Source organism: Condylura cristata, unplaced genomic scaffold, assembly GCF_000260355.1.
Source record: "Condylura cristata isolate star-nosed mole 26May11 unplaced genomic scaffold, ConCri1.0 scaffold00026, whole genome shotgun sequence".
NCBI lineage: Eukaryota > Metazoa > Chordata > Mammalia > Eulipotyphla > Talpidae > Condylura > Condylura cristata.
In genome coordinates, this window is record NW_004567127.1 from 5,587,478 (window position 1) to 5,614,233 (window position 26,756).

The 26,756-nt window shown below is 45.9% G+C and overlaps 1 protein-coding gene across 2 annotated transcripts in view; it reads left to right on the forward strand.

The window, feature by feature from the left end:
• The first annotated feature begins 266 nt into the window (after positions 1–266).
• DENND2C (DENN/MADD domain containing 2C) overlaps positions 267–26,756 on the forward strand; it is a 32,773-nt gene continuing 6,283 nt past the window's right edge. Inside the window, exons 1-15 of one of the 2 annotated variants that reach the window (XM_004689622.2) lie at positions 267–1,270; positions 1,804–1,940; positions 2,888–3,000; positions 3,595–3,765; positions 8,113–8,209; positions 14,117–14,161; positions 15,930–16,117; positions 18,572–18,681; positions 20,454–20,523; positions 20,999–21,076; positions 21,720–21,860; positions 22,319–22,467; positions 23,520–23,697; positions 24,642–24,683; positions 25,592–25,697. In XM_004689622.2, coding sequence (XP_004689679.1) covers positions 453–1,270; positions 1,804–1,940; positions 2,888–3,000; positions 3,595–3,765; positions 8,113–8,209; positions 14,117–14,161; positions 15,930–16,117; positions 18,572–18,681; positions 20,454–20,523; positions 20,999–21,076; positions 21,720–21,860; positions 22,319–22,467; positions 23,520–23,697; positions 24,642–24,683; positions 25,592–25,697 — 2,443 coding nt within the window. In that variant the 5' untranslated portion in view covers positions 267–452. The remainder of the gene's footprint in view (positions 1,271–1,803; positions 1,941–2,887; positions 3,001–3,594; positions 3,766–8,112; positions 8,210–14,116; positions 14,162–15,929; positions 16,118–18,571; positions 18,682–20,453; positions 20,524–20,998; positions 21,077–21,719; positions 21,861–22,318; positions 22,468–23,519; positions 23,698–24,641; positions 24,684–25,591; positions 25,698–26,756) is intronic. The other variant, XM_012729974.1, reaches the window with a different exon arrangement.

Below are 26,756 nucleotides of genomic sequence, written 5' to 3' on the forward strand. Positions count from 1 at the left end.
ATGAAGTACACTGCTGAGGGGAGCAGCGGGTGGGTCAGGAGAGGTCTGCCGCACCATGTGGTCACCTCCAGAGCAGGCAGTAATCGAGCTCATGTGGAAGCGGCTTTAGATTCTCAGTGCTGTGCTTTAACCCGCTGCGCCACCAGGGAGGGTCTGAACAGGTACATTTTTACATTGCAACGTAAACAGGGTGTTTAGAGTGTGTAGTGTTTCAAATTAGGGAATCACAGAACTACTGACATAATTATTGTCTCACTTTCATAGGGTTATTCACGACAAGCGTTGTCATCTTCAGCAAGGACTAATGAGCAAATATTTTCCTTTTGAAATGAAATTGACAAGTTAAAGATGAAAGGAAAATACTGGAATCATTTGGGTTCTCACTGACAGGATAAAAACACAGGATTTCACAGTTACTTGTCATGAAAGCTTAGGGAAGTTTGTTACCTGTTATGCACCCAACTGGGAACATGGATGTTGGTTTTTCCCGTTCTGCTGTTCAGACACTGTCAAGAAGCCACTGCAAAAACATCAAACAAAAAATCTCTCAGTGGGAAGGAAGAACTAATGGTTTATCTAATCCAAACAAGTGGCATCCCAAGGACTTTGGAGTAAAATATAACTGTCATCAAGAGATTGCTAAAAAAAGTCCTGTTGTTGAAGCAAAGAGCAAGACGCTAGGTGTTAACTGTCAGAACGTTGGTCTAGAACAGAAGGAATATGTCAGAAGCCACCACGATCAGACTGAGGATGGAGATGAGAATCAGGATGACGAGACCCGCCTCTGTGAAAAGAAACCAGAACCCAGCTGGGTGTGTTCTCAGGTGAAGCAAATTGAAACCTGGAGAGAAGTTGTGTTAGATCCAGAAACGTCATTACCGCCAGGAAACTTCTATACCTCACAGATACTATGGAAGAAGATAGAGGCCCTTCCCCCAGATAAAGTCTTAAACTTGGCTTTAGAACGTTGTGACTCTTCAGAAAAAGAACTGAATCTCAGAGTTCTGGATAGTTCATGTGGAATAACCAAGAGCTTAGAAAACATTTACTCTGAACCAGAGGGGCAAGAAGGTGGACCTTCTATAAATCCTTTGCCAAAACCTCGTAGGACATTCAGATATTTATCTGAGTCTGGTGTTGTGCCATGTCATGAAAGAAACTGTGACAGAAAATACTGTGAAACTAATTCTTGTGCAGAGTCATCTGTGGCCTCTCCTCGGCAACCTGAACCAAAGAAATGTGGTGGAAAAATCAGAGGGCGATCCAAAAGGTACGTTTAAATTCCATAGGTAATGACGTGTACGTATTTTCCGTGCAAAATTACTGAATTTCCTTTTTTCCTTTCGACACCAATTTCCATTTCCAGGTCCTGATTACAGCCCTAACTTGATCAGACAGACGTTGAGCACCCCAACCGGGAAAGATGAGAGAAACGGTGTCTAGTGTAGGTGATAACCTGAAACGGTCTACTGACCTAGGAGCTTCAGAAAGACTTTGACTTTATAACTTAAGAAAGTGTAGAGAAACCAGTTCATCCTTCTTCAGCTAGGGCACGCTGATCTTCGTTCACTTTACCCTAGAGAGTGAACCGACGTGTGGTGTCCAGTGAACACCTTGAACATAAATGGCCAAACCCTTCTAGATTTCTCATGGTGGGTATTGGGGACCTGCCTAGTTTATTAATTAGGAATCTGATATAGCACCTTTACAGCTTTATTACAAGTCCTTACCAGTTCCTCTCCTTCCAGTTTTAAAGAGTAGTTTTAAGTGATACGACTTTAAAATATGTATCTCCTTTCTTAGGAAATCCTTTGAATTTGAGGATATTCAGCACTTTCGAAGTCGGAACTCACAGAAGATTCATGAAGAACTTGGAAGAACTTCTGGCTCGTCACTTTATCACACACAGTCTGAGGACAATATCTATGAGGATATCATATGTAGGTGTCCAGAAACTTTGCAATTAAATTTAATGAGTATGTGTTTGGTGGTGCCCTTACCTATCGGGTAACATTTTCTTCTAAAATGAAGCTTATTTTGCTGAAGAATTTTTCTTTTTAATATGGAAACCTTTGGTATATAAGTTCTTCTATTCTTTAGTAGGTGTTCTACCAGGTTAGTGATTGCTCAGTTCAGAAGTAGGTATTTATGGTGTTTAAAAGTACATATTTATTTATTTGTTTTGCATAGAACTACTGGGGTGAAGGCCAGAGGTGCAGGATTCACCAGAGACAGAGTGGGGAGTAGAACAGACAGATCTACTGAAATCCACTGCTGAGGGGAGCAGTTGGTGAGACAGGAGAGGTCTGCTGCACTGTGTGGGTCAGCTCCTGGATTGGGGGTGGAACTCAGTCCGTGGCTGCTATAGCACTGAGACTTGACCCCCACCCCTAGACAGCTGGGATTGCTCCAGATGTTTACAGTATTTTGAGAATTCTTTTGGCTTGGTTATACTGAGTGGTTTGTAAGCTCAAAGTGCCATTGATTTTGAATCCCACGTGCAATACAGACTAGAATGGTGAACATAACTTTTTTTAAAAAAGATTTACTTATTTATGCATACAGAACTGGGGCACAGGCCAGAGGTGCAGGGTCGGTAGAGGCTTCACCGGACACAGAGCGGGGAGCAGAACAGGCCGACTGACGAAGTACACTGCTGAGGGGAGCAGTGGGTGGGTCAGGAGAGGTCTGCCACGCCATGTGGGTCACCTCCGGGGCTGGGGATCGAACTCATGAGGAAGCGGCTTTAGCTTCTTAGTGCTGTGCTTTAACCCGCTGTGCCACCAGGGAAGGGCACTTAATTCTTTTAAAATATATTTTCCTAGCTATAGTCACTTTGTTCCCATGTAATTATCTTCTGTTTTTTTTTCTTCCATTTTTTTTCAAGATCCCAGCAAAGAAAATCCGTATGAAGATATTCCAATACAACCGTTGCCCATGTGGAGAACCCCCTCAGCCTGGAAGCTACCACCCCCTAAAAGTCCTTTCAGAGCACCCAAGGTACAAGCAGAGAATTACTAGAATATGCTGCAATGTTGTTTATGATACCTGTGGAAAGTTGAAAGGGGGTTTAGCTAGAGCCAAAACTCAGCAGCTTAGAAGAGTGAGTTTATTGGGGGGAGTGGTGGCGGATTGGTTCTTTGTTTTACTTTGGGGCGCAGCAGCTAACAGTCTGTGTCCTCCGGCCTGGGGGTTTAGCACATCGAATACAGCTTCGGTGTGAACACCTGTAGACAGGCCATGTTCTGTCAGCTCCTGTTGTTCTCCCCGCTCACTGTACCCCCCTGCCTGCCCCTGGCCTACCCCTGGCTGGTCCCTGAGATGCTCACCCTCCCCAGGAGCCACGGCCGCCTTCCGTCAATGAAGACAGTGAACCTTGGTTTTCTAGATAAGTAATTAGAAAATAGTAAAAGAGTTACGGGTTAGAAGCCTGCGAATCGTCTTTACCAATGGTGGAAAAGGAACTGTGGTTAACCTCACTTGAGATCATCTGAAAAGAAAGGAAATGTTGCTCCTGGGTAACTGGGCCTTGTTTTAGAACTCAGGCATAAACTGAGTTACTTGCCCAGACTAGTGTGTCCTTTCTGGTTTCAGTTCCCGCCCAAGCCCCAGTTCCTTCACCGGAAGACGATGGAACTGAAGAACTCACAGGCCTTTTTAAGGTCAAAGTTCACAAAGGACACCACTCTGCCTGTCACTTTAACTGAATGGAAGCTTTTCCGAGCTGGAGAAGTTGCAGACAGGAAAAGGAAAAATCTTCCAAGGGTAACGACTTTTATTTTTCGACTCTTACTTCATCATTTCTGTAAAAGAAAATAAACTCTAGACTGAAATGAATAACAGGTGAGAACTGACTAACTGGAATTAGAAAATTTGGAAAGAAACTTTTTATTTTAAATATTTGTTCATGCAAGAAAACTGCATGGATGGCTTTTGCTAAGGTTCCTTTTTGGATTTGGAAAATTGGTTTTATTTTTTTAAAGATTTATTTATTTATGCATACAGAACTGGGGTGCAGCCCAAAGATGCAGGGGAGGTGGGAGGATTCACCAGAGACAGAGTGGGGAGCAGAACAGACTGATCTGCTGAAATCACTGCTGAGGGGAGCAGCCGGGAGACAGGAGAGGTCTGCTGCGCCATGTGGGTCACTCCCTGGCCGGGATCGAACTCGTGTAGAAGAGGCTGTGGCTAGTTTCACAGTGCTGCTCTTTAACCTGTTGTGCCACCAGGGCAGGCCCTGGAAACTTGATTTTAGATGGAGCAGTTTGCTTCAGTTCCCTTAAAATCAGTGTCCTGTTTTAAGGAAGCACTAGAATCTCATATAAATGATGTTGCACTAAGTTGGCTGTATTTACAGGTTTCCTCCACTCTCCTAAAATAGAATTTTCTTGTTTGTATGATTTGATCGATTATCTTTTGGATAGGGGAATGTCATTAGCATTAGTTTAAGTGGAAAAAGTTATGAGCATTCCTAGACCCCATAAATTGCCTATCAAGTCATACCAAATAAGGACATTCTAACTTTGGTTAGCAGGGAAGCTTGTGTGTAAGTGTTAGAGTGAATTCACTTTTTGTATGAATTTATAAATTTTTAGTAATGACAAAGTATCTGCCATTAATTTGGGGCAGAATTTCCATTAGGGAAAGAACCAAGAATGCATGACTGTGACCATAATTATCAGCAGTTATACTCAATAAATGGCTGTCAAGAGAGAAGAGCCGGTCAGTCTGTAAATCCTTTCAGCAAGAGCCACTGGACCTAAAAAGAAGAAACTGGGAGTATTTCTAAAGAGAAATACTTCCTTCTAGGACAGACATTTGAGAAATTACATGAAAATGTTTTGAGACTTTTTGTTACTTTGTTCTGTAATTCAGAATGTTTTCAGTATTGGTATGTAAAAAGAAGAAATGAGATCATCCAAATAGTATCCTTTTCCCTAATGTCATTCGAATTAGTCATCTATATTCATCTGCACACAATTTTTGGGCCTGATTTTAACATCAAACATAAGTGATGGCTGTTTCTTGGCTTAGTCACTTCTGATTGTGTCCTTGCTTTCCCCAATTACTTTAATTCCTTTGGTCTATTTTCTTTCCTTCCCTCTTTGATACCTGAAGTGTATAAGACAGTTTGGTTTTTATTATAATAGCTTATTTTCCCATCATTTTGTGCCTTTTTCCATCTCAGTTGTAACCCCCGTGGGCTTCCCATCACCAGATCACCCGTGTGCCGTCACCATAGTCCCATGCACTTCCCCCCCCTTTTTTATCCCATCCCCTCTCCACCCCCATAAGATGTTTCTGCTATATAGTTGTTCATTATTGTTATTATTTTCTCTCCTGGTCCTTTTATGCTCCTGCTATGAGTGAAACCATCCGGTATTTTTCTTTTCCTTTCTGGCTTTTTTCACTAAGCATGATCCCTTCCAGGTAAAAGACTGTTTTTAAAAAATCTCAAACCACTCTCTCTCAGTGAAAACAATCTTTGGCTGTTTATTCTCCTGTGTTTGTTGAGGAATATTGAAAATCAGAGGATTATAGAATTTGCTGGGCTTTCTGTGCCAGTTCTCTCTGCTCAGGGATCTTGAGGTACCCAAAGCAGCCTCTATGTGCCCCAGAAACTACAGGCCCCTCGTTGTTTGAAGAACACAGATGGGGCCTCCCTGGTGGCCTCACAGTTGAGTCTCAACTGTGTCACCACTGCGGCCTGAGTTCCAACACACACACACACACACACACACACACACACACACCGGAGCTGACCCCCAGGGCGCTGCCCCCTTCTCCTGTCCCCCAGCACTGTACTTTGTTGATCTGCTCCCCACTCTGCCCCTGGTGCGTCCTCTCACTTTCGCACCTCTGGCCTACACTCCAGTTCTTCTACACAAAAGCAAAATGAACCCAAAACACACACACATATGGAATAGGAGTGGTGGTTGCGGGGATGGCATTCACAACTTTCTAGGAGTCTGGATTGCAGAGTTTAACAAGACCTGCGGCGATTCATGGTGCTTTTGACTTCACTGTTTGTCAGTATTTTACGTTCCGTGTCTGCGCTAAGTACCCAACCTTGTTTCCTCTCTGAGTATAGTGGTAACAATCCAATTTCTTTTCCCCCAGTATGAGAAGTGGTGAAGGGGAAGTGGGTGGTGGTGAGCTCCTGATGTCAGGCAGAGGCAGGCCATCTGCTGTCTCCCTGTGTCCTCGAGTGACACCTGTTAGGGTGTCCCTTTTGTGATGCGGTCCTGGCTTCAGTGTGTCCATGAGAAAGCACTTTCCATTTACTCCCGTGATGCCTGGCGCCAACCCTGGAAAAGCCCTGCTCTGGCCTGTCTGCCTCCTCCCCGCCCTTCCTCTCTCCCCGTACCAGAGCCTGTGTGGGGTTGTTTGCTGGAGCAGATTTCCTCGTGTTCTGTATTGTTTCTGGTCGGTGCGACAGTATGGTTTCCATCATTTCTTAGCAAAATCATTCTATAGCTAGAAGGTAAAAATAACTTCTCTTCCTAGTTGAGAACCAAAATTTAACTTTTGTTAGTTTTAACTCATATTCCTAGAACTGATAGTTCCTTTATAACATGATTATACTTTCGAAATGCATGAAGAAGTATGCTGTTTTTGGCCATTCTTTACCCAGAGTGCATGTTTACATGCATCTTTATCTGTCCGTTAGCATTACCATTTCACGTTGAATTCTCTTGTTTGTTTTATAATGGTGATGCTTAGAACACTGCTGATTTTTTTCACCTGACCGAGCAACCACGCGCATCTTTAAAAGAATAAAAACCAGTCCAGCAATGTGGGACTAATTTACATGTTGGAAGCACATGTTTCTCACATGTTATTTTTCCTGTACTTGGATTGACTCATTACCTATGGATTGCCAAGTTTGCTGCAGAACAGGGACAAAAGAGAAAACAGGAACATTCTCTTCAAGAAAATTTGGTTATTATCATAGAGAATGTTCCTAACAATGTTAATGCTAAGTGTTCATTACGTTCAATCAGGATGAAAAGTTAAGAAAAACCTTAGAATTTTAAGAAAAAAGAAGAATACACAAGGAAAGCTATTCAGTTTCTTGACTAGTTTTTTAAATATATTTTTATTTACTCATCTTTAAAATAATTTAAGCTTATTTTCACATCATTTTGTACCTTTTTCCATCTCCATAGTAATCCCTGTGGGCTTCCCACCACCAGCTCACCCGTGTGCCATCACCATAGTCCAGTGCACTCACCTGCCCCCCTTTTTGATCCCGTTCCCCACTGCACCCCAGTAAAATGTCTCTGGTATATACTTGTTCATTATTATTATTGTTATTTCCCCCTCTGCCCCGGTCCTTTATACTCCTGCTATGAGTGAAACCATCCAGTATTTTTCCTTTTTCTTTCTGGAATTTTTTGGCTAGTTTTAAAGTGGCTACTAAGCAGTTTTCATTCTTTTCCTCTTTTTTTAACCCCAGCCAGTGTATGTCAGTGTCTCTTTCACACAGCAAAGAAAGATTTCTGGTGCTTGAACATACTTGAGTTTCTGGTGAGCAGCGTTGACTTAACCGGAGCCTGGTTTATGTGCTTGAACGTATTTGAGCTTCCTGTTCAATGACATGCTTCTTAAAACAACAAAGCAAACCACTGGTATAGAGTATTCCCTTTGCAAAAACTTCCTAAGCCTAATTATCCTGTCTTCGCAAAGACATCTTGGGTGCAGAAATAACTGAGCCTCGCCCTGCCTTGCGTCGAATGAGTCGCCACTTCCTCGTCCACTTCCTGCTCTGAGCCAGCAAAAGCCTGAATCCAGGAGTGAGGGTTGTCGTGCCCCTGTGAGCAGGCTGCCTGTGGGGCACCCTCACTCCACGTCGCCCCAGAGCCCAGGCCGGACCTTCTGGAAAGAAGAGAGCCTTTCCCACTTCTTTCAGTCTCGTTCTGTGAGCTCTGCATTAGAGCAGCCTGTCATTTTGCTAAAGGTCATGCTAGATTGAAGACTGAAGACTGTAAAGGCTTTTATTTCTAAAGTGGATCTTTCCTCTGAGTGAGAATCACTAATAAAGTTACAACATCGAGCTCGTAAAACTTACTGCTGTTAGTTTTAACTTAGACTTTTTTGGGCTTTTTGCAGTTTGTGTTAAAAATCAATGACATCTTTGAATCTAAGAGAGGGAAGAAGAGAGTGAAATTACACCCGTACACTGGGAAAGATGCTCCTTCCACAAAAGGTAAGGGGTCCCCCGGCTGTCAGCTGCCGCCCACAAGGGGCGAGTCGTCACATACTGTATTTATTTTTATTTAAAGATTTATTTATTTGTGCACACAGAACTGGGGTACAGGCCAGAGGTGCAGGAACGGTGAGAAGCTTCACCAGAGACAGAGTGGGGAGCAGAACAGGCAGATCGAGGAAGTACACCGCTGAGGGGAGCAGCGGGCGGGTCAGGAGAGGTCTGCCACACCCTGGGGGTCACCCCCGGGGCAGGCGGGGCTCGAACTCATGCTGCGGTGGCTTTAGCTTCTCTGTGCCGTGCTTTAACCCGCTGTGCCACCAGGGAGGGCCCTATTGTATAATTTAATATTGGATGCCTGTGACAAGTTTTGGCTTTCTTAGCTTTCTATTAATATATTAGATTAATATATTAAATATAAACTCCAGAATAAGGGATATTTCTTAGTCTTCCTCAAATCCTTTGTATTTTGTTCTGTGCCCAGTCATGATTACTATATAAATAATTTTTCAAAAACATTATAAACTAGTGAGATTAATTTTCATATGCAGTTTGCATCTTTATTTGTATTCCTACTTTGATAATAAGTCACCTACCAGTGAAGGGTCTTTAAGTGGAAAAATGAACATATTAGATAGAGCATCCCTGGTGGCCTGGGGGGTAAGTCTCAGCATTATCACCCTATGGCCTGAGTTTGATCCCACCTGGGGGGTGACCCACAGGGAACAGCAGGCCTCTCCCCACCTGCCCGCTGCTCCCCTCAGCAGTGTTCTGCTCCCCACTCTGTCTCTGGTGAATCCTCTCCTAACCCCACCCCTACCTCTGGCCTAAACCTCAGTTCTATGCAAAAATAAAATCCTTCTTAAGAAAGGAAAGGAAATACACATTATATATCATCTGAAAGTGTATGGTACTTGTTATTATGTTCTTTTATCCTTCAGATACTTTTTTATCCTTCAGATACTTTTTTATTCTTCAGATACCTAGAGAAAATAGATGCTGTCTTTATTAAGAAACTCTCAACTTCCATAGAGAATTACTAGAATTTTCTTAAAAGCTCATGCAAGATTCTTGACTTGGTTGTCTGGCACAGAACTTGTAGGATTTAGCAGTTTTTGTAACTTAGAAACAACAGCCAAGTCAAACCAGGGAAGAATGTTTCATATTTTTGCAGACTTAAAAAGACAAGAACTTCTTAACTTTCCATGAAAATCTGTTCTACATTTCTGCAGTGAATCTATCACACACTGTCTTCTAGTCTGTGTACATCCAGGCAATCACGTGTCTTCTTTTCAAAGATTTATTTATTTATGCATCCAGAACTGGGGTACAGGCCAGATGTGTGGGGGGCAGGGTGAGAGGACTTACCAGAGACAGAGTAGGGAGCAGAACAGGTAGATGTGCTGAAATACACTGCTGAGGGGAGCAGCTGGGAGAGAGGAGAGGTCTGCTAAGGGATTGAATCCAGGCCCTAGTGGTGTCAGTGATAAGATTTAACTCCTAGGCTGCCAGGGGAGCCCTTTGTTTGACTGTTGCACCCGTTTTGTTTTTCCTGATAGCTCATCATTGTTTTTTATGTAATTTCCCCTTAGTCTTCCTTATATGCATATACTAATGCAAAATAAACCTTCTTTCCTAAAAATTTATTTTCCAAAATGAAGAAAAATTGGTCTAACATATTCTAACAATTACTCTCAGAATATAAAATCTCCCATGGAACAATTTTAGACTCTTTCTTTTCTCTGTGATAATTAAAACCACTGGTCACTATTATAATGTGAATTTTCATGCTTCCTTTTTCTTTTTAAGATTTATTTATTGATGCTTACAGAGCTAGGTACAGGCCAGAGGTGTGGTGGGTAAGAGGATTCACCAGAGACAGAGCGGGGAGCAGAACAGGCCGACTGACGAAGCACACTGCTGAGGGGAGCAGCGGGCGGGTCAGGAGAGGTCTGCCGCGCCATGTGGGTCAGCTCCCTGGCCAGGTATTGAACTCGTGCTGCAGTAGCTTCAGAGAGCTTCATAATGCGGTGCTTTAGCCCGTTGTGCCACCAGGGAGAGCCCTGCATTTTCATATTTTCAACAGCAGTCATGAAACACATTTCATTCTCCTGCAAAAGGAATATTGTTGGTTATTGGTAGTAGTAGTCTCCGCCATTGATTGAATGAAGTAACAGTTTCTTGACATACTTCACCTCATGTACCACAGGCCGGTACAGGGGCCCTAATTTCAGAGGAAGAAGCAGAACCAAAAAGAAGCGTAGATTTAAATCGAGGTACAGAGCTCCCCAAAGTCCTGTCTTTTTCTGTGACCACCACTCTCAGTTTTTCTTAAATAGACCTGATTTTCAGCAGTGTAACTATGTCCTCTCAGTGTGTTTCCTTATGCGCAATAAGGATATAGTCAAAGGCTTTTTTTATCTTTGTAATTCAGAACTAGATACTCACAAGGGCCTGATATGCTAGGTCCTTCCAGGCTACGTCATTAATATTCTAAATAATGCTCCATGGCAGATATTATTCACACGGTCTCATAACTAAGGAGATAAATCACAAACTGAAAATTATGGAAATATGAAAGCCCCGGGGCCAGGACTGATTTCTTCCAAACACGTCATTTCCCAGATTCACAGCAGTCTGTCGGGAATTGCTTTCTGGGTGTCCCACTCCAAGCAGGTTGTTGGTAATCTGTGTTTTATTGTGTGCTCTGTGCCCTATGGATTAGAACTATTTTGGTGACTAAGACAAGTTTCTGCAGAGCCAAATCCCCCCCCCCACACACACACACTCATCATCATTGAAAAGAAAAAAATCCAGGCATGGTGGCTTGTCCAGTCGGGATATGCTGGTGTGACACACGCCTGTGCACACACTGGCTGCTTACAGTTTGTCTTTTGCATGGCTCAGGGGAAATTGTCCTAGCCTCTGACCAGCTCCTGCCGGTGGACCAGAGGAATTTCTGATGCCTGAGAATCTCCTGGCACCAGAGTCACAGTTCTCAGATTTTTGTTTTCCTTTTTAAGCTTTTGTCTGTGTATCAACAATGCCTGGTAGAACCAGATAATTATATTTACTTACTCTGTCAGTACATGCTCGGTTTACTGAATTTGTTCCAACCTAAACATTTCTTCACTCTTGGCTATCAAGTATTACAAAATAACTTACTGCTGTTCTTCAACTGTGTCATTATGATTTTGTGTGTTGAAGTCACCTATTAAAAAGGGACAACCCAACTTTTTTTGGTCCCTGCAGATTCTTTTTTTTTTTAAGATTTATTTATTTATGCATACAGAACTGGCATACAGGCATCAGGAGCAGAGGCAGTGAGATGATTCAACAGAGACAGAGATAATTCTGGACAGCAGAATAGGCAGATTGACAAACCACACTGCTCAGGGGAGCAACAGGCAAGACAGGAGAGGTCGCTGCATTATGTGGGTCACCTCTGGGGGGGGGAATCGAACTCGCACTGAGGAGTCTGCGGCCAGCTTGCAGTGCTGCATCCTAACCTGTTGCACCACCAGGGAGGTCCCCCCACGCCCCCACCCCCCCGGCAGATTCTTGGAATGTCCCTGTTGGGCTTTAAATCTGCCCTTAACCTCCATCCATTCACGCCTTGGAATACAGAGCACCAAATGTCACAGATGTGAGTATAATAAAGCTCTTACAGGGTCTTTCAGGTTACACCTTTCTTCCCCTCCCCTTTCTTTTCTTTCTTTCCAAACACATTGCAGCTCCTGAGTGCTGACAGCTCATACAGGACTTAGGGGCCGTGTCTGCGCCTCCCATGCTGAACAGCACTGACGAGCCCGTTGTCCTTTTTGTCCGGGTCTTTGGTTTGAATTGCAGAGTCATGTGTTGTGCAGTGTCCAGCTACTTCTCTGTCGCACATTGTGCACCGTTTCTGCCTCTCTTAGAAAGGGGCAGCCTTTCCCTTATTCCTTATTCCTTACTCAAACTAAATGAGCATGGGAAGAAGTTAGAAAATAGGAAGCAAGACGAAGAGCCAGTTTTCCAGACTTCCTCCTACTACTCCTAGAAAAATTTGATGCACAGGTAAATATTTCTTTCTCCTGCCCAAGTAGTCTTTTATACCATTCAAACTTGGTGTGCCTTGAAATTCAAAAACAAGGAAAAAAGCATGATTGATACAAAAGTAGCATGAGAGCTACCTTTACTGTCAACACGGAGCGCTCTTGTATTTCACATAGACAGTCACGTAGCTCTGTATTTCATTGTATATCTCGGAAGGAATGGTGTTTAGCTGGTAGACATTGGGTGTTGCTAACATCTTGCTTGACATACGGATATTTGAATTTTATGTGTGTGTGTGTATGTTGCTATTAAAGGCTGCTGTAGTATCTCTCTGCGAATAGTTTCGGATGTTTGTAAATACACATCTATAGAATAAACTCTAGCATTACACTTTATAGGAAAATATGCATTTGAAATGTTACACCTGTTGCCAAGTCAGCCCACCAGTTCTAACAACTTCCCTTCCCATGAACAGCATGTGAACGCTACTTTTTTCCCCATAATCTTTAATAATGTAGTATTTTACCAAAGTTGTTTTTTTTTATTTTTTGTCATTATCAGGATGGAAAATTGTGTCGATTTACTATTTTAGTTCACTTTTCTTTCATTATGAATTTGAGCAGTTTTCAAGTTTATCCGCATTTATATCTATTTTTGTGACTGCTGCTGCCTGTGCTTTATTCCTGCTTCTATTTTGTGGTTTTCCTTATTCTGGCTATTTGGATAGTAAGAACCTTAACCTTGTACTGCAGGGTGTATTACAGATACTTTCCCCAGTTTATTATCTACTTTTCAGATTTACTAATGTTTTTTATTAGATAGATACTTGTTTTGATGTAATCAGATAAATTTTTCATTCATCACTCCTAGATCTTCCTTTCCCTGTGACATTTAGATTTAGCTTTTGTTTGCATCTTTTATTTTTGCTTTTTTTAACTTTTTACATTTAATCTAGAGAATTTTCATGCACTTTTTCAAGATTTTTCTTTTTGGTCAATTTCTGTGTGCCTACCATTGTGGTTTAAAATACCCCCTTCTGGCCCTCCCTGGTGGCGCAGTGGGTTAAAGCACAGCACTGAGAAGCTAAAGCCACTTCCGCATGAGTTCAATTCCCGCCTGCCCCGGAGGTGACCACGTGGCACGGCAGACCTCTCCTGACCCGTCCGCTGCTCCCCTCAGCAGTGTACTTCGTCGATCTGCCTGTTCTGCTCCCCACTCTGTCTCTGGTGAATCCTCTCACCCTCCACATCTCTGGCCTGTACCCCAGTTCTGTATGAATAAATAAATAAATCTTTAAAAAAAAATACCCCCTTTTAATAGCATGGCCATTTACCTTTAAAACACTTAAAATCTGGGGAAAATAAGAGCAGTTCAAAGCAGTTTTGGGGTGTTATAGGAATTGAGAGTAAAAGAAAGTCTTGCTTGGCCTAGAGGAAGCCTAATGGCTTGGCTGTAACTTCGTATCTCTCTTCTCCATCCATTTTCCTACTATCCTAAACTTACCATTTGTTCTGTGTTCAGGTTTTTTCAGCCGGCTGCTGCTATACTTTTGATACCTCATTTGGGACTATAAAGATAAGAATATGAATGCAGAAATACAGTTCCACTCTGAACTAGGCTTCTATTCCAAGACTAGTGTGAGGTGCTGTCCTACTTCTGGAACGAGCCGTGTGGGAGGAAGGTGCCACCAGTAGTTTCCTCACCGAGCCTCTTGCTCTCTGTGGTCACTGTCCTGACCTGAGCGAGCCGAGTGGCACAGAGGGACACCTTTCTCGGGATGGCCAGCTCGGGTGGCCAGATCCCGGCAGGTTTTGCGATGTTTTCGCCCCCTTGTGCCTTCTACCGTTGAACAAATGGAAACTCTCTTCTCAGGTGAAACCAGTGGGAACGAAAGTGACGCCGAGTATCTGCCAAAGAGTGAGTGAGTCAACGGGGCTGCTCCCTCTCCGGGGTGATCCCTGCCGGGGTGATGGAGGGGGTAGGCGGAGCGAACCTACTACCTGTGTGATTAAGCATGCTGTTCCCACACAACTTCATTTTGTGGGGTGATTTCCTCATCATAAGCACCCGTTGAGAATTGGGGAGCTGCACAGTGCATGGTCAAACTTTTAACAGTATTAAGAACCCACGGCAGAGTCAGCCAAACCGGTGCGGTTCACGAGACGGAATGTTCCTGGGGGCCGGGCCTGGCTGCGTGTTCAGACCTATCGGTCCCAGGCAACCAGAGTGTGTGAATCATTCTCCCGGACAAACGCTTAGCTTTAAATACCTGCGTTTTCGTAGTCACTCAGGTACGATTGTTGAAGTGGCTCCGTGGACACTGACATGGAAAACATTTCAGCGCATTTCTCATTCAGGCGTTCACATTCCAGATGATCCTGCCTTTATTTCTGTCAGAATAGAGCTGGGCAAGGCATGTTTTGGCTAGGTTGTTCAAGTGCTTCGTAGTCTGTCCCCATCATAGGGTATTTCAGGACTGGTTAGGTGGTTCTGGTTTAACTGATTGACATCCCGAGGGGGTGGGAAAAGTAGGAGGCTTGCATTGCCACGCTGTGCCCTGGGCAGTTTCTGGCCTGCCTTCTGCACTTAGGATGAGTAGCCCTGCCCGCGCCCACCAGGCTGAATCAGGCATCTGATCCTGTGGCCTGACTGAAGGCGACTCTTAGCTCATCACCAGTTTCAGCTTGGCTGGATGAAGTAAAGGAGACTGATTTGGTTCTGTTGCTACTGAGAAGCAGAACTCCAACACATTTTTCTTGCCTTGATCTGGTCCTTTGGTACGAGTGACACTTTGCCTGGGACTCAACATTCTGCTAATTGTAGGGAACTTCTCCTAGATGTGTTTTTAACATTTTTGGTCCACAGTGTCATTTCTTTGGGGGCAGAGTGAATCATATCTCAAAAGCAAAGCAAAGCAATTAGCGGATGAGTCTTTCAGCCATTGGCTCAGAATAGCACAGAGCGAGTGTCTGGGACGTTTCCAGTCTTTCTTCTGCAAGTACTGCCTTTCCCTAGAGAAAGTGACCCAGAGTGTCAGAATGTAAAGATACCTGAGAACAGCCAATAAATGCGATTCCGTTTGGGTGGTGTTGGCTGCTGCTGTGTAGGCAGATGCCTCCATGATTTCATTCTTTTGGGGAACAGTGCGCTGATAGGTGTCTTCTTAGGCGACATTGCCGCCCTCTTGAGTTTAGTTCCATTGCTGGTAGGAGCCAGCGCCCAGTGCCAGGAGAGTCAGGCGGAAGGACCATTTCTTTACTGGGAAGATGGTATTTCACCAGACTCATCCTTTATGCGCTTACCCCTCTGCGGGCCCAGTCTCTCATCACTTCTCTCACTCCCACCTATGAAGCCGGGGTGAACATGGAATCTGCTGCCAGGCCAGTGCTTTCCGGGGACATTTGCCTTCTGCTCCGGTGTTAGGCCGTGACAGACTGGCAGCAGTGGGCATGGCAGGCCTGCAGGTTACCGCCTGGGACCAGGGAGATGTAGTCCCACCGCAGCCCCGCTCTCCGTCAGTCCCTGTCCCCCAAGTACATCCTGTGGCCCAGGTGTGTCTGCCTGGCAGACCCTGGCTACTCAGCCTTCCTTCAGCATCGGAGTGAAGACAGTCCTTGGGCCCGTAGGTGTGAGAGCGCTGGGCGCTCCTGGCAGATGGGCAGCCGAGCTCCCGCTCTCGTTACAGACCGCCACAAGCGCCTGGCCCAGCTGCAGCACTCGGCCAAGAGGAACCCGCACTACCAGACCTTAGAGCGGGACCTTATCGAGCTGCAGGAGCAGCAGCTGTTTGAACTGTTTGTGGTGGTGTCTCTACAGAAGAAGCCATCAGAAGTAAGCTACATTCCCCAGGTCATACAGCAGTTCCCTGGCAAGGTAGGTGCAAGGAGGCCCAGAGGCATTCTGGAATGTTCTCGTGGGTCGTGCGTCTGTGTGCACTTACGTCCTCTCTTCCTGGTTACGGTCATCTCCATTAACTTTTACTGATAAGACTGTGGCGCCCGTGGGATCTGCTAAATGACGCCTATGACGTCAGCACGAGCTGCAGCCACAGGGAACTTAGAGCTCACTCTCCAGATGGTTCTGTTTTTTAGACTTTTTGCTCTGCTGTTTACTAAGTGACCTTTAGCAGTTTCAAAGCCTCACTTTTCTCATCCTTAATGAGGGGACTAGTAAAAGTGTGGTTTAGAGCATAGACTCTGAGGCGAATAACTGCACTGGCCATGTATTAGCTCTGTGAGGTTAGCTTTTACTTGCTGCTGTGTGTGCTGCCTTGATTTCTTCATTTCACAGCAGAGGTCACCCAGAGCGTCCACCCCACTAAGCTGTCGTGAGAATTAAACGAGCAAATTTATAGAAGGCGCTTAGGACAGTACCTGGCATATAGCAAGCCCTATAGAATGTTGTTATTCGCACGGACTTAGTAGTAGGATACTTATAAAGTGCTTAATGCATTTGCTGGCGCACTTGATATAAATGGTAGCAATTTTTTGGTAAAGATTTATTTTTCTGCTTATAGAACTGGGGTACAGGCCAGAGGTGTGGTGGGTGAAACGATTCACCCGAGACACAGCGGGGAGCAGAACAGGCCGACTGACGAAGCGCACTGCTGAGGGGAGCAGCAGGCAGGTCAGGAGAGGTCTGCCACGCCATGTGGGTCAGCTCCGGGGCCGAACTCCTGCTGCAGGGATCGAACTCCTGCTGCAGTGGCTTCAGAGAGCTTCATAACGAGGTGCTTTCACCCGTTGTGCCACCAGGGAGGGCCCAAATGGTAGCTATTTTTATTCTTAACACTGTTATCTGAGCCACTGTACCGCTTTCAAAACAGATTCATTTAATCAAATATGTCTTAAATACTACTGTTGTTGCTTAGTGGTGGGAATACAGAGGGGTGAGATCTTGGTCTCTGCTGTCATGGCAGAGACCTTACATCGTGGGTAGGCCCCAGATGTGGCTCCGTGTTTGGTAGCAGCGGGTACAAGGAGTGAAACAAAGTAGTAACCTGTGAGCATGTTGCGTCCACAAACATGTTTTTTGGTTTGCAGTGTTGTTATAAGAATAAAGATAAAATTTTTGTTTGTGTTAAAAAAATAAGAATTTACATAAGCCTGCTTTTGTGAAACAACTGTACTGGAATCCAAGGCATTTTGTCAAGTAAGCTATCTGTCAAGTAAGGCAGTAAGTTTCGTTTCTTATAAACTTCCTCAGTAGGGCCTGAGAGCTCCGTATCACAGCCCGGGCCTCAGTCCCAGAGAGGTGAAGAAACCTACATCGTCTTGAGCAGTCCAGTTTTCCATTAGGAAGAGCTTGAGTTTCCCACTGCTTTTGAATCAGTTTTCTATCCGTCGAGAGCAGTCTTGAGATGGAGCCTGTGTATGCACAGCCTGGGGTCAGAACCACACGCAGACCCCTGGGTGCAGAGGAGTTTCGGCACTGCCCTAGCACCTCCTTGGCATCTTGGTGCGTGAGGCGCCCATAAATGAGCAAGGCAAGGAGCTGCCTGAGCGCCTCTTAATTCTGTCACAGAAAACCTTGAATGACTGTAGTAGAATATAATACAACTAAGTTTTGTCCGAACGCTTGTGCGTATGTTCCAGAGCTGACTCTCCAAGAAACCCAAAATAGCTGCGTGTTTTGTTTTGAAATTACGTTTTTGTTCATTATATGTAGGCAGAATAGTAGTTAGACTTATTATGTGCTTGCTTTTATACTGATTTTTGAATATCTTTTAACTAAATGTAGAATGTCTCTTAAAGAACAATACCAGACTTTCACAAAGGGTCTTTCTTCTCTGCTCAAATTTTATAGGAAGTTGCAAACCAATAATTAGGTAGCAAAGATTATATGCTAAAGGAAATGATTATATGTGGGGTGGATTCTAAAAATAGTGTCTTTTCTAAATAACATGAGTCTGCCTTTACAAAACACCCTTGCTTATTGATCAGAGTCTGTCAGCTGACAAAGTTTGCGCTACCAGTACTTGATGACTCACGCCCCATGATTCATAAAAATAGTTGCTTCCCACTAACACATGAGTTCTGAATGAAGTTTCTACCTCCAGGTAAGAAACTATTTCAGTCCTCTCATCAGATTATGGATCTCCTCAAGTACCATTTCTAGGTAAAAATAGGATTTCTTGTTCTTAGTAATGCTTGTTCTCAGCATCTGTGGTGATGCCCAGTCTTGGCCCTTTCAAACTGTTAAGAACACAAGGCTGTGCTGATGTAAACGCCTAAGCTTCTCCGAGACCTGATTGCCTGAGACCAGGCTGGTTTTATTTCTGTTCTGCACTTAGAATATTAGCGACTGCCAGGCTTTTTTCTTTACCAGGGGGATCATGGCTTTAAGCAGTCCAAGGACACTGAGGAGAGACTCAAAGTCATCCCCAAGTTTTGTTTTCCCGATGCCAAGGACTGGGTGCCGACCTCAGAACTCCAGAGGTGAGTGAGCGGCTTGTCTGATTTCTGTTTCCTGGAGCTGCAAGAGTAGAAGGGGCATTTGGGAAAGGGTGGAGCAGCCGTGAAGCGACACTGTGGCAGATCAGGGTGCAGTGGCAGGAAAGGAAGAAACAGAACTGATCACCTTCCTTGCGTGCGGCACAAAAAGCGAAGACGTAATTTCGGTGTCCAGGGGAGACGGGCTGAGAGGCTCTGCAGTCGGCCAGCCCTGCTGGGACAGAAGGTCCCACTTGCCAGACAGTCAGAAATGCCACCAAGTGGACAGAAGAGGAACTGGAGGCTTGAGCTTGGGGTTCCGCCAAAGTGCAGGCACAGCAGGGGGGTCCTGCCTCTTAGTTTCCCTTCAGGTCCAGAGCAGCCACAGCCCAGGTCCCCCTGTGGAACGTGCAGAGGGCGGGTCCTGTTGGGGAGGCCTGAGTCTACTGGGGAGGGAAGACTTTCTTCCCGGAACCCAGAGGAGCGGCCGCATTTAGCGAAGCAGCCTCGTCGTCGTCGTCTCTGAACGCTGCTCACAGAGGCATCACTGCTTGGTTCAGAACTGCAATTACTGACATGCGGTTCAGGCTGCAACGCTTGATTGTGTGAGCATGTGACAGGCGCCCCTGTGGCCTGAGTAGCTCTGTCCTCCCGCCCCCTGGCGCCTGCAGACTGAGCCGCTGTGTCTCCCAACCAGTTGAGCCAGATCCCTGCTCCCCTGCAGCGTCAGTCCTGAAGCCCTTGTCTTGTGTCAGCCCCTGCTAACCACGTCAGCGGCTTCTTTCTTTTTAAAGATTTATTTATTTATTTATTTATGCATACCAGGACTGGGGCATAGGCCAGAGGAGGGGGGAGGTGAGAGAGGATTCTCCAGAGACAGTGGGGAGCCCAACAGGCAGATCCACTGCAATATGCTGCTGAGGGGAGCAGCGGATGAGATGGGAGTTGTTCTGCTGCGCCCTGTGGGTTGCTCCCCGGCTGGGATCAAGCTCAGGCCGCAGTGGTGGCAATGCTGAGACAACCCCTAGGCCACCAAGGAGGCCCAGAAGCTTCTTTCATGTGGCCTCGGCTGCTCCATGGTCGGTTCCCTGGCCTCTGACGAGTTATGTACGCTTATTCTAGAAGGTTTGGAAAGCACAGACCAGTAAATAAAAAGCAGAAATTAGAAATCACTGGCATTCAGTGATAACCACTGTACATATTTTGGCATATTCTCTTCAGTTTTTAATTTTTATCCATAGATAGGTATTCACTGTTCACATTTGGATTTGATTATTAATTCCTTGGGCATCTTGAGAACTTCTTTTTGTAAATTATGTGTGCTTCTCTTACATTTCTAAGGAGGAGCTGACTTCTTCCTACTGATTTTTACATATTGAGGATATAATCCTTTGCTTTTCACTCTTCCATGCTACTTCTCAGAACTTCATAGAAGAGTTAGGAAGGGGAAATGTCTTATCAGTACCATTTTTAAGTCTACCAATGTGTTTGACTAAACCGGACATTCACAGACAGAGAAACAGGCTTGAACAAGGGCTCAGCTGGGTGAACAAGGGTGTGGGAGAGGAGGTGGCGCCTCTGGCCTGTGTGCGCCCTGTGTTCTCACCACTGCAAGGGACCCCCAGCCCTCTGAGGAATGTGGTTTGCAGTAAAGGTAATATTAATGACCCCTCTTAGGCCGCAAAATGATCGCTGTTGATCCCCAGTTTTTATTTGTTTGTGCCATGAAGAATGGCAGTGGCCATTGTTTGGATCTGAAATTACTGACTACTTTTCAGTGAAACATTCTCCTTTGTCTTGACCGGGGAAGATGGCAGCCGGTGGTTTGGCTACTGCAAGAAGCTCTTGGTAAGTGTGAGACTTGGGCCCCAGGCAGGGGCAGCTAAGGGACCCACTAGGAGCTTCGCGAACAGTCTAGATGTGTCTGAGGGTTACCCATGATGTGTGCGTTAAAGGAGTGATACTAAGTTTAAACCATAAGAACAAGATGGGAGATCAGTCATGGATGGTTCCAGAATAGAAATGGTACCGCTTAATTTTGTTGGTAGCACAGGGAGTAGCCACTGACGTCGTAGCTAAGTAAGTATCAGTCCTGTGTGTGTGTGTGTGTTTGCGTGTGTAACGGAGCACAGTAACCTATTTGAAGGCGCTCCGAACTGCCTCTCGCTTCGCTGCCCTCGCCAAATTTGGCACAACCGGTGCTGTCATTCTAGCATTTCCCCTCTAACACTGCCCACTACTTTGGTGTCTGCTCTGTGCTGAAAGTGGTGAGAGAACACCAACAGTCCGAGCAGTAAGACCCTGCCTGCTCCCTGTCTTTCAGCCGGAGGGCAAAGGAAAGCGACTGCCCGAGGTTTACTGCATGGTCAGTCGCCTCGGCTGCTTCAACCTCTTTTCCAAGGTGAGTGGGCGTTTTTGTCTCTGATGAATTTACCAGGCAGTGGCCAGTGGCATAGACTGTAGCAAACCTCTTCAGAAAGGGCTCCTCCCTGCCCCGGAGAACTACGGGTTAGGAGGCCTCATGCAGAAATCTGATCCGATGCTGTTACCCTGTCATCCTCATTTTGATTTGCTAAACCTCCCACTTTAAAGAATGTTACCTGAAGCTCATCCTGTCTGGTGTCTTTCCCAGACCCCAAACCACCAGGTATCCTGTGAGTGTCACTTTTTTCCCCTACCTTAGGGAAAGGGAAAGGGCCCTCTCATCTAAAAATAAGTTTATTTTATTTTAATAACTTTACTTGAAGGGTAATCTAAAAGATACCCCCAAGAAATAAATAGCCACTGGTGAACATTTTCCCCCCTAACATTTATTTTTGTTTATTTATGCATATAAGAACTGGGGTACAGGCCAGAGGTACAGGGGGTAGCTGCAGACAGCCTGATAGTGCCACCAGGGAGGGCTTTTTTTTTGGCTGTAGAAGCTTATCTGCCTTAAAATTTGTTGGCAGTTTTCACATCTGTGCGCTGAATTGGCAGTCCGTTGAATAGGGTCCTTGATGGTTTAGAACTGAGTCTAATAAAACACCACTCTGTGCATGTAGATTCTGGATGAAGTAGAGAAGAGGAGAGAAATGTCCCCGGCCCTGGTCCACCCCTTCATGCGCAGCGTCATGGAAGCCCCTTTCCCGGCCCCTGGGCGCACCATCACGGTGAAGAGCTACCTCCCCGGGGCAGGAGACGGGGTAAGCCTCTCGCACTTGGGAACAGCCACCAAGCCTCCCGTGAGCAGGACCTTTGATGCTGAATGGTCAACAGCCTTAGGGCACGGTTCCCCCTTTCCCAGAAACTAAAGAATATGTTTAAGCCCCACAGCTAGGGAGAAATAGCCACTGTACTTGTGAGGTAGCAGACCCCAGGCCCAGAAACAGATTTTCTACCATCGATAGATGAAGCCTTCACAGTAACAGCCGCAGCGTGATGCAGGAGAGTAGCACACTCATCAGGTAAAATGGTGGATTTGACCCGATTTCAGCACGAACGTCACCTGGTTAGGCCTTGGGCTCAGTGCAGGCAGCTCACACTGAGAGCAGACCCTCGTCCTCGAATTTAGCCCATGAAAGGACGGAGCCCCCAGTGTGGTCCTAGGGACGTTCCCCCCCTCAGCCTCCCCGCCCCCCTCCATGAAGTCCTCGCCTTTCAGTCCATCGAACTCTGCCGGCCACTGGACTCTCGGCTGGAGCACGTGGACTTCGAGTGCCTCTTCAGGTGCCTGAGCGTGGGCCGCCTGGTCCGGGTCTGCGCCTCTCTCCTGCTGGAGCGAAGGGTCATCTTCGTGGCCAACAGCCTCAGGTGGGACATGAGCAGAACTGGTCACTTCTTTCTGTTGGTTGCTGTTTTAAATGTGGGGGGTGGGCTGGGGGTGGTATTAAACTATGTAGAGCCTCATATTCTACAGTTCTAATGCTGTAGGGATGTGGGTCATTTCCAAACAGTAAATAACCTCAAGGCTATTTGCCTTGACTTTTGGGGAGGAGGGTGTAATACCTGTACCTTTCTTTTCTTTCTTTCTTTTTAAACATTTATTCACTTACGCATACAGGAACTGGGTACAGGCCAGAGGTGCAAGGGGTGAGAAGCTTCACCAGAGACAGAGAGGGGAGCAGAACAGGCAGGTTGATGAAGTACACTGCCGAGGGGAGCAGCAGGGAGACAGGAGAGGTCTGCCGCACCACGTGGGTCAGCTCCTGGCTGGGGATCGAACTTGCCCTGAAGCGCTGCAGTTGGCTTCATAGTGAGCTTATTAGTGCTGCGCTTTAACCCGTTGTGCCACCAGGGAGGGCCCACATGTACCTTTTTCACTTAAGCTATTGTTGAAAACTGGTAATACTGTCTAAGCAGACACAACATTTTAGCAGTGTAAGTTGCCGGAAGATGTCTAGTGAGTCATGTTAAAAATTCAAATAAAATGTTAAAAACAGCCCCCCCCACCCACACACACAGTGGCACAGCGGGGTAAAGCACAGCACCATGAAGCTCCAGCCACTGGAGCGCTTGTTCGATTCCCTGGCCCGGAGCTGACCCACATGGCCCAGCAGACCTCTCCTGACCGCCCGCTGCTCCCCTCCGCAGTGTCCTTAGTCAGTCGGCCTGTTCTGCTCCCCGATCTGTCTCTGGTGAACCCTCTCACCCCCGGCGACCTCTGGCCTTACTTACCTCAGTTCTTGTGTGCATAAATAAATAAATCTTTAAAAAGAAAGTCAACTAATAGTGTCTGCAGATCACTCTGGTTACTTGGCCGCCACGGGACATGCGGCGACCAGCCTCAGCCTGGGGTGCTGTCGGGCAGTGGTGGCACCCCGCCCTCGGCTGCCCCGGTGACCCCTCTGCTTTCCCTCCGCCAGCACCCTGTCGAAATGCGGCCACGCTGTGGTCGCCACCCTGTACCCGTTCACCTGGCAGCACACCTACATCCCCGTCCTGCCCGCATCCATGATCGACATAGTGTGCTCACCCACGCCGTTCCTCATCGGGATCCTGTCCTGCTCCCTGCCGCAGCTGCAGGACCTGCCCATCGAAGAGGTGGGGGGGGCCACTTGGGGGGGCACTGGGTCACTGTTGATTAATGTTACTGCTACTGTGTGTTATGCTACATTTGACACTTACTAAATGAGAAAAAGTCTAATATATATATTACATATATATATCAGTGTATATACACGTATCTAGAGTCATCCCCCCTTTTTTTTGCATAGAAGAACTGGGGTGTAGACTAGTGGTATGGGGGTGAGAGGATTCACCAGAGACAGAGTGGGGAGCAGAACAGACAGATGGACTGAAATCCATTGCTGAGGGGAGCAGCGCTGAGACTCGGCCCCTAGGCCCAGGGTTATGTCTCATTTACAGTAGCAATCCCCGGGCTCAATCTTGTGTTTTTCTGAAGGGCAGGGCTCTTTTTTTTTTTAAGGTGAAACTTCCAAGGTAACTAATTCTGGGAGTATAGTGCCTATCATGGTAACAATAATTAATTGTGTATTTGAAAGTTTGTAAGAGAGTAGATCTTAAATGTTCTCATGACAAGAAAAGAAATTGTGTAGCCTCAGAGCATGGTCTCTCTGGTCTCTCTCTTACTGCCCTGCCGGCCCTTGGCTGCTACGCCCACTGCCGAGGGGCCGCTCCGTGCCGCACACTGGCCACTGCCCAGCCTCCGATGTGGACATGGATCGCTGACCAGCAAAAAGTGTCACTGCTGCAGGACTGTGGATTGTGGCTCTCGGGTTGGGAGGTTCATGTGCATTTCAGATTTGGAAACCGTCTGGAACAGTTAATCCAGAAACTACAAAGATTATGACGGATTAACTTTTAAACGGGCTATGACTGAGTTCATTTTGTCTAAAACTACTCCCCCCTCTTGAAAGTATCAAAATATCGTCCTGATCCAGCATGGGCTGATCCATAGCACGGGCTGATCCACTTCTCGGTGAATGTCTCTCTGGCATAACTTGTCTGACTTCTTTGTCCCATAGGTGCTGATAGTCGATCTCTGTGCAGACAAGTTCCTGCAGGAGGTGAGTGACAAAGGAGGTGACTGTGTTCGGTGATAATTGAACAGGAACTACGTGGAAGAGAAGGTGACTCAGGCGAGGCTCTCAGTGCTTGTACATACTTACTCGACACACAGTCGTAAAAGGTTGATCTGAGAAATCTGGTTTGGCGTTACAGCTGTCTGTCTCAAAGACGGAAGAAGGAAACAGATTAAGTGCAGGTCTCAAAAGAGGTAACCCTCCCTTCAAGTCCAGGTGGGTTGACATAGAAGCCTGTGATTTAATTAGATTTAATAAAGCATGGATAAAGCATCAGTTATTTCTGGGTACTTGGTTAGGCAGTCAGAATCTTAAGACAGGAAGATACAGACCTCAGACCTGAGGTCAAGTGTGTTAGGGAGCAGGTATATCCATGGAGTTTTAGGAATGGGAGAACAAAAATTTGTACAGAGCATAGTGGGAGCATAAAAGATGTGGTCATTTACTCTGGGTATTGAAGTGGAAGGAAGAGTGAGGAAAGCTGTCTTGATCAGCCTTCGGAATGTAACCTGCACATCGATTTGTGAGCAGTGAGCACATGATTATTAGAAACGTTTCCCAAGACTGACTTTTTAAAAATCAGTTAGTTCATCACAGTTGAAACACAATTATTTGGGGGATGATCTTTGTAATACAGTGTAAGATCTATAGATAATTGGTAGGAAAATGCCTGGATGTTTTATGAAGTATATTATTCATTAAAAAAAAATTCATAGCTAAGATAAGTGCACCATAAACATCATGGGCTCTTCTCTGTGCACAGAAGGAAGTTTCAGACTGACTTCTTAGCTCAAAACATATAAAGTCCCCTGCTGAATCTTGGGGACCCTAAGTACTGCATATTTGAGACTTTCAAAGTACACGGGAAAAAAGTCTCCATTTCTTCTCTTAAGGTGTCTGATGAGGATGAAATTCTGCCACCTAAACTCCAAGCAGCCCTGATGCAGATTTTGGAAGAACGAAACGAAATCTTGACTCAGGAGCCGAATTTTTCACAAGGTAGGAGATAGGTGGGCCAAGGCATTAACGGTCCAGCGGGTGCGTAATTGCTGAGCGCAGCACCCTCTTGGACGTCCCAGTGGAGAATGAGCTCGGCTGTGCCTGGAGAAACTTACAGTCGATGTGCTTGCTGATCTGCAGGTGGCAGGTGGCAGGTGGGCAGCCTCTTCCATTTCAGGACCTGTGCACACACTTTGTGCTGTTTCTAGGGTGCTTTTCCCAGATGCCACCTCACCCCTGCCCTTCTGCCTCGGGCGCATGCTCAGTGTCGTTTTCTCAGTGAGGCCAGACACAAGGAATCTTTTTTTTTTTTTTTTTTTTTTTTTTTTTTTTTTTTATACAAAACTGGGGTACAGGCCAGAGATGCGGAGGGCGAGAAGCTTCACCAGAGACAGAGTGGGGAGCAGAACAGACAGATGGACTGAAATCCATTGCTGAGGGGAGCAGCGCTGAGACTCGGCCCCTAGGCCCAGGGTTATGTCTCATTTACAGTAGCAATCCCCGGGCTCAATCTTGTGTTTTTCTGAAGGGCAGGGCTCTTTTTTTTTTTAAGGTGAAACTTCCAAGGTAACTAATTCTGGGAGTATAGTGCCTATCATGGTAACAATAATTAATTGTGTATTTGAAAGTTTGTAAGAGAGTAGATCTTAAATGTTCTCATGACAAGAAAAGAAATTGTGTAGCCTCAGAGCATGGTCTCTCTGGTCTCTCTCTTACTGCCCTGCCGGCCCTTGGCTGCTACGCCCACTGCCGAGGGGCCGCTCCGTGCCGCACACTGGCCACTGCCCAGCCTCCGATGTGGACATGGATCGCTGACCAGCAAAAAGTGTCACTGCTGCAGGACTGTGGATTGTGGCTCTCGGGTTGGGAGGTTCATGTGCATTTCAGATTTGGAAACCGTCTGGAACAGTTAATCCAGAAACTACAAAGATTATGACGGATTAACTTTTAAACGGGCTATGACTGAGTTCATTTTGTCTAAAACTACTCCCCCCTCTTGAAAGTATCAAAATATCGTCCTGATCCAGCATGGGCTGATCCATAGCACGGGCTGATCCA